A 10,835-nucleotide genomic window follows, 5' to 3' on the forward strand; every position below is an offset into this window, starting at 1 on the left:
GAAGTCTCTCTCAGCCCTAGCTTGGAGATGCCAGGGAGGGAACTTGAAACCTGCATGCAAGCATCTTCCCAGAGCAGTCCCATCCCCTAAGGGGAATACCTTACAGTGCTCATATATGTAGTCTCCCATTCATATGGAGCCAGGGCAGACACTGCTTAGCAAAGGGGACATGCTTGCTACCACAAGCTTCTTGATAAAGGCCAACACTGGGTGTGGAGAACAAGTTATGTATTCCCAAGCAAAGAGGAGCTCTCTGAAATACGATTGGGTTCTGTGTCTTGATCACACTGAAGTGTTACACTGTTGGGAACCAGCTATTAGATCTCTTTAGTGGACCCTGAAAATAGGACTGCAGGGGAGAAAATATCATCTGAAGATGTGGCACTTGGTGTTTCTGTCTCCCCTTTCCTCACGTTACCCATTTTTATCACTCAGGAAAACAAAGCCGCTTCTATTATCTCTTCGGCTGCTCCATTTCTCTTTCACCACTGAACTATCCCAGCAATTTCAGGAGGCTGGAATGCCCCGGGAGGGTAAGAATAGCCAACAATGGCAGAGATTATTCCTGGTGTCTTTTGTCCTCTTGCAGTTGTTGGGGCAGAGGTAAGAGCAACAAATAGGTCTGGGAAGCCTTCCTTACATTTTGCTGGGCTTCCGAAGGAAGGCTTGTTCTGTCCTCCTCTGCAAAAGCGTGCAGCTTTATTTGATTATTCCTGTTCCTGGCTGGTTTTTTGGTTTATTTATTTTTTCCCTAGTGTGTTTTGCCCTCTCTGTTTTAGATCTGCCATGGTTATGAACATTCTCCGTTCCTTCTTATGCCTTCAGTAGGTGAGGTTTTCTGCGACCACATTCAGACATGGAATTCTGGGATTCACTTGGCTTTTTAATCATCACTCTCAGCTACAATGTGACCATTATAGGTGAGTATCTAGAAACCTATAGCTTCGTTTTATTTTTCATGGTTGGCACAATTCCTGGAACCGATGTCTGGTTTTTGGCTGTTTCAAACATCCATTTATTTTTTGACCAACACCTATGCAGAAATGTTGTAAATGAAATGTACAAGTAAGTAACCCTGATTAATAAGGAAGTTTGGGTTTTATTTGTTTGTTGGGTTGTGTTATTTTATCTCCATCAATTAATGTAACACATAGAAAGATTATAGCAAATGTAGGCACACTAGTTGCTTATGTGATTGCCCAGTAATCTGACTAGTGATGTAGAAGTTGCACAAGAAAATAAGAATATTTCTTCAAGTAATACGGTGGGCATTGCTGGATCACCTGTTGGGTTGTGGGTTTTTTTGCACACTTCAATGCATATTATGTGGTAACAACAAGCATTGTGTTCTAGCTGTTAAAAGAGGGATCTTGACGGTTTCCCCTGTTTGATTTATGCTAGCATGTTCTTTTCACTCTTTGGCAAGATTGTGTCCTAATTCTGGGCTGGTCCCCAAAGTGTAGTAATGGCAATCATCTTTGTTAAGGCCAGGTCTTAAAAAAGAATCCGGGTTATTTATCCTGGTCAAATGCTAATTAATCAAGGCAATTTGACCAGGATTGCCTTGAAATTCTGAGTTCACCCAATTGGCTCCACAGGGCTCACTAATCCTGATTAGCTTTTTAACCAGGATCCTTGTGATTGTGTGAATTCAGCCAATTTTGCTTTAGGCAAAATCTGATGACATGTTAAGAGCTAAACTCATATGTCTCCACATTCAGGCTGATTTCCATTGGGACAGGCAATCTTTCCCCACTATGTAAACTGATTACATATGTGCCCAGTATAGAATTAAAGAGTTAGAATGGGTCATAAAGGTATCTAGACCAGCAGCTGCCCACAGGCATGACATTCCTCCCACTAGCCCCTCTCAATCAGCCTACAAAACCCAAATGATGATTTGTTGTTGTTATACCTTCCCTACCCCTCTTCCCTTCTGGGCTGGGAGAGTGGTCTAAGCTATAGCGGAAGGTTGGTCTCTCCTGGCCTTCCTCCCAGCAGCTTATTGGTTGCTCTACTCTTCCTGATTGCTCTAATTGCGCTGGGCAATCGGAGGGTGAGTGAGAGTCACCCGGTGGGCTTTTTTCCAACTTTCATCCTTATACAGGAGAGCAACACCTGGCTGAGGGCCAGGGCAGGACCTTCGGATAGCGGTGTATTGTTGCCATTATTGGGTGTGTCTGGTAAAACAGTAGTACATGTGCTGGTGACCTCCAGGCTTGACTACTGAAATGCACTCTACGTGGGGCTGCCTTTGTACATGGTTCGGAAATGACAACTGGTTCAGAATGCGGCAGCCAGGTTGATTTCTGGGAAAACCCAAAGGGATCACATAACACAGATTTTGAAAGAATTGCACTGGCTGCCGATATGTTTCCAAATGAAATGCACAGTCCTGGATATTACCTATAAAGCCCTGACTGGCTTAGGTCCAGGGTACTTAAGAGACCAATTGCCTTCTTTGTCATGAACCCTGCCACCTATTAAGATAATCTGGGGAGGTCCGGTTACTGTCGCCACCAGCTCATCTGGTGGCAACTCAGGGCCGGGCCTTCTCTGAGGCTGCCCAGGGCTTTGGAATGCACTCCCTGTCAAAACAAAGAGTTGCTCCATTTCTGAATGCTTTTTAGAAGACCCTCAAGACACACCTTTAACTGTTTAATGTTTGTATCCTGTGATATTATATTAATTGTTTCACTCTGCGAATTGTTTTTAATTGGTTTTATTCTGGGAAAGTGTTTTAATTGTTTTTAATTTTTATCTTGCAATCTGTGTTGTGTACAACACCTAGAGATCTATATATCAGGTGATCTATAAATATGGTCAATAAATAAATAATACATTAATACCATCCATGTTCTTGGTGCTTTATGAGATGACAGGTCCCTGACCCAAGGAGCTGTACAATCTAAAATGGATAGTGGGGAAAGGATAGAGGGCCAGGAGAGGCGAGGAAAGAATGTAAGCAGATGCCGTTCTGACTGCTTGAGAATTAAGACTGGTTGAGTTAAGCAAGGGCTTCATGGGAAAGTTGGGTTTCCAGGAAGTGGTTCATGATGAAAAGAGAAACAGAGCAGAGGTTCTGTAAGAGCATTAGGACCAGGGTGTGTGGATATTTCTTCATAAACCAGAGGAAGGCAGTTGGTGGCCCTCAAACACTGCTCATACGGACTCTAGCATATAACCCCAAATGGGCGTTATATGCTGGGGTGCTGGGCACCTCAGCTCCTTTCTCCCATATGAGTCAAGACATGGGTGAAGGCTCTTTAACAACCTCCTCATGTCAGCAAAGGCAACAGTGTCCTGCCCTTATTATGCACATCAGCTATTGGCTCGCACACGCTCGACAAAACACAGGAAATTGAAATGTTCAGCCAAAGATCATGAGGGATGAACTCTACCTAAATCTCTGCTGTTGTCAGGTCTTTGTCTGTAGCTCAGCTGATTTAGGAAGGAGTCAGTGGAAGGGAATGTTGCTGGCCCATCAGCCTTTGGTCATTTAAAAATAATCTAGGTTTTTGGGTGATTTTTTTTTAAACAACCTCATTACATTTAAGAGAAGAGTTAAGGCTCTTGCAAACTCACTCACTCATGCACCAAAATGCATGGAAATTGTAAGTTAAGACATCCACCTTAACTTCCAAAGCAGCAAACATTCTATGGTCTTGCATATTGTGCTTGCTTAGCCTCTTGTGCGCCCATGCTTTCCTTTGGTCTTCCCAGTTCCATATAGAGAAAGGGTCCCTATATGGGCCTTTTCCAGGTCCATATAGGGAAAGGAAGGGCTATGTGTGCCACTAGATAGTCACCACCCCCACAGAATCCTGAGCTTCTCTCTCTCTCCCCAACTTGCAGAAGAAGAGAACACTGGGACTGAAATAATAGTATTTTCAACTGTTGTATGTATGTATTGGTTTATTTCGGCCCAAGGCCAGCATAAACTGTTATAATGGTAAAATGCAGTTTGAGTCATCCACCTTACAGTAATTATATATAAGCATCCCTACACTTGTATAATAGCCTCTGTTAAAAACCAGTCACCAACCTGGTTCATAAATACCACAAGGGCTGTCTGGAATGCTGCATCCCTCTTACTGATGATGTCCCTACCCCTGTTCTTCCTTTACAGGGAAAATTTGGTTAACTCTTGTGATATTGCTGAGACTGATGGTGATCTTCTTAGCGGCATACCCTCTCTACCAAGATGAACAGGAACGTTTCATCTGCAACACCTTGCAGCCGGGATGCGCCAATGTGTGTTATGACATGTTTGCTCCAGTGTCCCACTTTCGGTTCTGGCTCATTCAGGCCGTGTCTGTCCTGCTCCCTTACACCTTGTTTGGTGTCTATGTTTTGCACCAGGTGGCCAGGCAGGTTGTGAAGACATATTCCTTGCCTTATCGTCAGTACAAAGAGATCAAAGATACCACGGGCCACAAAGCTCCAAAGAAATCCTCTAAAGGTGCAGCAAGGCGAAGAGTCTCCTGTGAGGCCAATGAAATGGATATTCCAGATTTTTCAGGAGCATACATAGTTCACCTTCTTGTGAGAATGCTGATAGAGGTTGGTTTTGGAGCCAGTCATTATTATCTCTTTGGATTCCTCGTTCCAAGACGGTTCTCCTGTTACCATTCCCCTTGTACCAGTACTGTTGACTGCTACATCTCGAGGCCCACGGAAAAATCCATCATGATGCTTTTCATCTGGGGCCTTAGTGGTTCCTCTTTTCTCCTTAGCATCGTCGACCTGATCTTTTCCTTCCGAACCAACGCCGTGAGAAATCGCAGGAATAAAATGCTGTTGGAAAGGGTTAGGATGGAGGAGAACTGTGGACTTGGCCCACACTGTGGGGATAAGCCAAACAAAGATTTGTTTGGCCACGGGGGCCTTCCCATCACTGATAACTGTGCCAATGGAGGTCCCTGTTTGCTTGGCTGTGATGGTCTCTCTTTTCAATCCAAGCTCTCATCCCAGAAAACTGTTGGCTGTAACCCCAACAGTAGTGGCAAGAAGTCATGTATTGCGGCCACTAGTCAAGATGGCAAGGGGGAGCCTTTACGTGGGAGTGAGCAGCAAGCGGTTTCGTGTGAGCACTCCAGATGCGATCAGCACTCGTGCTCCTTCAAAGGGACCTCGTCGTTTAAATCCCAGGAAGGATGCCCTCATGGCATTCATTCATCTGCCAGTTTCAGCAGGCCCTCGGTTCATTATTCTACTCTTGAGAGGAAGGCTTCAGACATTCAGTCTGTCTGCAGCAGTGCTGGGTGTTCGAGATCTAAAAAATCTGAATGGGTGTAAAGAGCTAAAATGGAGCATGGTGTATTGGATAGAATCATGTATCATTTTTGAATGGAATTAGAAACATAGGAAGAGCTTTCCATTTCTTGCATCTGAAAATATAAATCACTGGAGTTAGGTAGCTATTTAGGACTCGACAAAGCTCCCCCCCCCCGCCCTTAAACTAGGTGGTCTCTTACTAATCAAGGAATAGGAGTACTGTCCACACGTTGCAAAATGTGCATTATTATTATTATTATTATTATTACATTTATATCCCGCTCTTCCTCCAAGGAGCCCAAGTACTACATACTTGAGTTTCTCTTTCACAACAACCCTGTGAAGTAGGTTAGGCTGAGAGAGAAGTGACTGGCCCGGAGTCACCCAGCAAGTCTCATGGCTGAATGGGGATTTGAACTCGGGTCTCCCTGGTCCTAGTCCAGCACTCTAACCACTACACCACGCTGGCTCTGCCATGAAGGTGCCTCCTTTTCCCAAGCCAGGAAAACACACAAGTGATTGATGATAGATCAAAAAAGAACGTGTATCTCCCTAAACACAGAGTTATGTTAGACCTGCAGAGCTGGTCTTGCAGTTGCGAACATGAATTGTCCCCTTTTATTAAGCAGGGTGCGTCTTGGTTTTCATTTGGATGGATGGCTACATCTGAGCACTGTCTGCTGTAAGATTCCCCCTTTTGGGGTGGGGCCCCTTCTGCTTTGTATTCCGAAGGCCCCAGGTTCCATTCATGGCAGCTCCAGATAGGGCTGGGAAAGACCTCTGCCTGATACCTTGGAGAGCCACTGCCAGTTTGAGTAGACCACACTGCGCTTGATGGACTAGTGGTCCGACTCAGAATAAGGCAGCTTCCTATGTTCATTTCTGCAATCTGAAGAGCGTCAGGCACTGAAAACCACCAAACATTTTGACTTGTTGCAGACATAGAGCCCTTTCTCAGAGTCAATGAGAAGGGCTGGGCAGTGTGGAAGGCAGCAGAAGCTCATCTTCCCCGCAGATGATCCGGCTACTGGTCCTGGAGGGTCAGGGCACACGATACTGCGCACCCAGATGGTACCCTGCTTTGCCCAGCAATGCAGATTTGTGGGGGGTTGGGACAGGTCATCCCGCCCCCTGGAACTCCGACAATGCACTGTGCAAACATGCGGTGCATTGTGGGTATCCCAGCAGCGATCGTTGGGTGTCTGTCACCACTACAGCATAGCTGAAAGCATCTGGTGCTGCAGATGATTGGGAAAACTGGGCTAAAGGAGCGCTCACTTCCCTTAACCTCATTTTAGAGGCAGACTCCGCAGGTGGGGCCGCGAATGTTTTTAAAAATTAATTTAAAAAAACAAAAACAAAAACCTTATCCCCTCCAGGGGTGTTCTCCAAGGCAGCAGCAGGAGTGGTAGTCTGTGGAGGTTCCCCTTCCCCACCCCCCTCCGGTCTCCCTTCGGTCAAAAACCAGCCCGTTTGGCTGTTCTTTGGCCCGTTTTTGCCTTTTCTCCCAGTGCAGTGGCCATTTTGGAGGCCACAGTGCCTGCTCAATGGGCCTCTGCATGGCCTGGCATGACCAATGAATGCAGATACAGTCATTCACACACAAAAAATGTACCATACTTACCTGAATCCAAGATAAAGTTTTTTCCAAGTTCCTTGACATTAAAATTTGAGGGGTTGTCTTAAATTCAGAGTCCTAATTCTTTTGGCTAAATACAGGTACAACCTCTATAGGAAAGGTTGTGCTGTTGAGTCGATGTCAGCTCCTGGCAGCCACGGAGCCATGTGGTTTTCTTGGTAGAATACAGGAGTGGTTTGCCATTGCCTTGCTCCCGCGTAGTATGAGATGATGCCTTTCAGCATCTGTATTTAAATAGGATTCTGAATGTAGGACAACCTCTCGATTTTTAACATCAAATATCTTGGAAAAAACCAAGAGGGCTAGCTGGGTAGAAACCTTAAAAAGCTCACATCCCCTCAGACAATCCGGTCTTTTCCTTTGGGCAGGCAGATAACATAAGAACAGCCCTGCTGGATCAGGCCCAAGGAGGCCCGTCTAGTCCAGCATCCTGTTTCACACAATGGCCCACCAGATGATGCCGGAATCCACAGGCAGGGGTTGAGGGCGTGCCCTCTCGCCTGCCATTACTCCCCTGCAACTGGTACTCAGAGGCATCCTGCCTTTGAGGCTGGAGGTGGCCCACAGCCCTCCGACTAGTAGCCATTGATAGACCTCTCCTCCATGAAGTCATCCAAACCCCTCTTAAAGCCTTCCAGGTTGTTGGCTGTCACCACATCCTGTGGCAGAGAGTTCCACAAGTGGATCATGCGTTGTGTGAAAAAGTACTTCCGTTTGTTGGTCCTAGACCTCCTGGCAATCAATGTCATGGAGTGACCCCTGGTTCTAGTGTTGTGTGAGAGGGAAAAGAATTTCTCTCTCTCCACTTATCCCATGACCGCTAAGTTTCCTCAGGAGTCTTTGATGAGGAACTTTGTCAAAAGCTTTTTGGAAGTCCAGGTAGACTATGTCAACTGGATCACCTTGATCCACACACTCGTTGACACTCTCAAAGAAGTCCAAAAGGTTGGTGAGGCAAGATTTCCCTTTGCGGAAGCCATGCTGGCTCACTCCCAGCAGGGCCTGTTCTTCTAGGTGCTTTACAATTTTATCCTTGAGGATGCTTTCCATCAATTTGCCTGGAACGGATGTTAGGCTAACCGGCCTGTAATTTTCCGGATCGCCCCTGGATCCCTTCTTGAAAATCGGTGTTACATTTGCTACTCTCCAGTCCTCTGGTACAGAGCCCGATTTCAGGGATAAGTTAAATATTTTAGCAAGGAGGTCGGCAATTTCACATTTGAGTTCTTTGAGGACTCTTGGATGGATGCCATCTGGCCCTGGTGACATGTTAGCTTTCAGTTTTTCCAGACAGTTTAGAACATCATCTCTTGTCACTTCTATCTGACTCAGCTCTCTAGCCTCCATCCCTAAAAAGCCTGGTTCAGGAACAGGTATATGCTCAGTATCCCCTGCCGTGAAGACAGATGCAAAGAACTCATTCAGCTTCTCTGCAACCTCCATATCCTCCTTGATAATCCCTTTCACTCCCTCATTGTCTAATGGTCCAACTGCCTCCCTAGCAGGTTTCCTGCTTCTGATGTACTTAAAGAAGTTTTTGTTATTCCCCTTGATACTTTTGGCTAAATGTTCCTCAAACTCTCTTTTTGCCTTCCATATTGTCACCTTGCATTTCTTTTGCCAGAGTTTGTGTTCCTTTCTGTTCTCTTCATTTGGACAGGCCTTCCAATTTTGGAAGGAAGTCTTCTTCCCTTTTATGGCTTCCTTGACGGTACCTGTTAGCCACTCTGGCATCCTCCAGGACTTAGTGGTACCTTTCCTTCTTTGGGGTATACAATATAACTGGGCTTCTAGTATTGTGGTTTTGAGTAAACTCCATGCATTCTGGAGCGAAGTGACTCTCCTGATTTGCCCCCTCAGCTTTCTTTTCACCATACTCCTCATTTTGGAGAAGTTTCCTCTTCTGAAATTCAAAATGTCTGTGTTAGACATACTTGGTGATTCTCTCCCCGCATGTATGCTGAATTTGATGGCACTGTGGTCACTGTTCCCTAAAGGGTCGATGACACTGGCGTCACGTACCAGGTCCTGGGTGTCACTCAGAATTAGATCCAAGGTTGCCTTCTCTCTGGTTGGTTCCATGACCAACTGTTCTAGGGCACAGTCATTTAGCGTATCTAGAAATTTGACCTCTTTGTCCTGATTTGAATGTGAATTTACCCAGTCTATGTGTGGGTAATTGAAATCACCCATAATTACAGCCCTGCCTCTCCTTGACGCCTCCCTGATTTCCTCCTGCAACTCCCAGTCACTGTCGGCATTATGATCCGGAGGGCGATAGCATGTCCCCAGTAGCACGTTCCCTTTCCGGCCTTGTATAGTCACCCACAGGATTTCTGTGGAGGACTCCAGTCCACCTAGGTTTTCTAGCTTGTTAGATTCTATCCCTTCTTTAACATACAGAGCTACCTCTCCTCCAAGGTGCCCCTCCCTGTCCTTTCTATAGCGTTTATACCCAGATCTCCCACCCAGATGATTATCGGCTGCTGCTGGTAGCAACAAGGGTCAGGGTCCCAGATACATCACCCCGCATTGTTCCCCCGGAGCTCCCATAATGCACTGTTCTACGTGAGTGTGCGGTGCATTATGGGAATCCCCCGTTTCCTCCCTGAAGCCAGCCAGGAAGCCCGTAGTCTGCCATCTCTGGTTGGGGCTGCCAGATGATCACGAAAATGGGTTTAGGAAAGCGCTCGCTCTCCTAACCTCATTTTGGAGGATGGCTCCGTAGGCAGGTTTGCTGCCGGCAACACCTGTGTGTGCAGAACAGGGCTGGACTTCCTTATCCCAGTTTTGAACACGCGTGTGAATAATTTCATTGTCTTAGATTCAGGTAAATTTATTACACATTTTTTGTGTGAATGACTATACCTGCATTCATTTAAAAAGTGACCCTGTGTAGACATTATACTTGTGTACAGGTATAACCTGTATTTAACCTCTGTTTTTAAGGGGGTCATCTTAAATTCAGAGTTGTCTTCCATATGGGTGAATACAGTATGCATGTACAGATATCTGAATTCAGGTACAACATCCTGAGCCGTGTCTCATGATCAGTGAGACCTGGTTTGGGAAGCTGAGCGAGGAGAGTGGGCTAAGCCCGCTCTCTCCGCACACAAGCAGGGCGGGAGCCCTGGGCGGCCAGATTAGCTGCCAAACACAATTGCTGGCTCTGTGACGGAGCCAGCAGGGGCTGGGGAGTTCGGAGGCCGTGCGTTCCCTGGAAGCTCCAGTATGCCCTGTGTGAGCGTGCAAGGCATACTGGGGAGACGCCCAAGCTGAGAGGCTGCTTTTCAGCCTCCCACCAGGGGTCTACTCGTGAGTAACCATGCCACGGAGCTGCGCAACTCATGATTAAAAAAACGGGTTTGTGGAGTGCTCGCTCCACAATCCCGGTTTAAGGGGCAGGCTACTTGAGCGGGTTACCCGCTCAAGAACCACTGGGCTCACAGGTGAGCCTGGTGGTACTCACAATTGTAGAAAATTGGGCTAGCGGAGACTAGCCCGATTTTCTACAATCGTGTGAATAGCTCCCGTGTGTGAACAGGGCTGCAGTGTATTAAAGCCTTTGTCTCAGAGCAAGCTTATGTGAGGGGGAAAATGCTGAGCTGCATGACTAGGGCTCTCCTAAATCTCTTCTTTCTTTTTGGTAGGTTCAAAAATGGCTGCTGCCACCACCCCACTTTATTACAGAGCTTGAACATCCCTGGACTTGGCGTGGAATTCCCAGAGAAAACTCTCTTCCTTTTGCTATTGGAAAAGTACACAAATATTCTCCATGTGCAAGCCTACAGACAAGCCTCTCAGAGTGTATTTTTATCTCAGGAGAAGTGGGGGGGCTGAAAGGTGGTCAATAGCTATCAGTTTTCTCATTCCCTTTCAGCCCCCTCTTCTCCTCAGTTAAAAATCCACTCTGAGATGC

General features: G+C 46.3%; 1 protein-coding gene across 1 annotated transcript; it reads left to right on the forward strand.

Moving 5' to 3' along the window:
* The first annotated feature begins 856 nt into the window (after nucleotides 1-856).
* Nucleotides 857-5,298, forward strand: GJD4 (gap junction protein delta 4). Its single transcript, XM_053264708.1, has 2 exons — nucleotides 857-920; nucleotides 4,130-5,298. Exons 1-2 carry the CDS (start codon nucleotides 857-859, stop codon nucleotides 5,296-5,298), a joined length of 1,233 nt encoding a protein of 410 aa, XP_053120683.1.
* The last annotated feature ends 5,537 nt before the right edge of the window (nucleotides 5,299-10,835 follow it).

This window comes from Hemicordylus capensis, chromosome 6 (genome assembly GCF_027244095.1).
Source record: "Hemicordylus capensis ecotype Gifberg chromosome 6, rHemCap1.1.pri, whole genome shotgun sequence".
NCBI lineage: Eukaryota > Metazoa > Chordata > Lepidosauria > Squamata > Cordylidae > Hemicordylus > Hemicordylus capensis.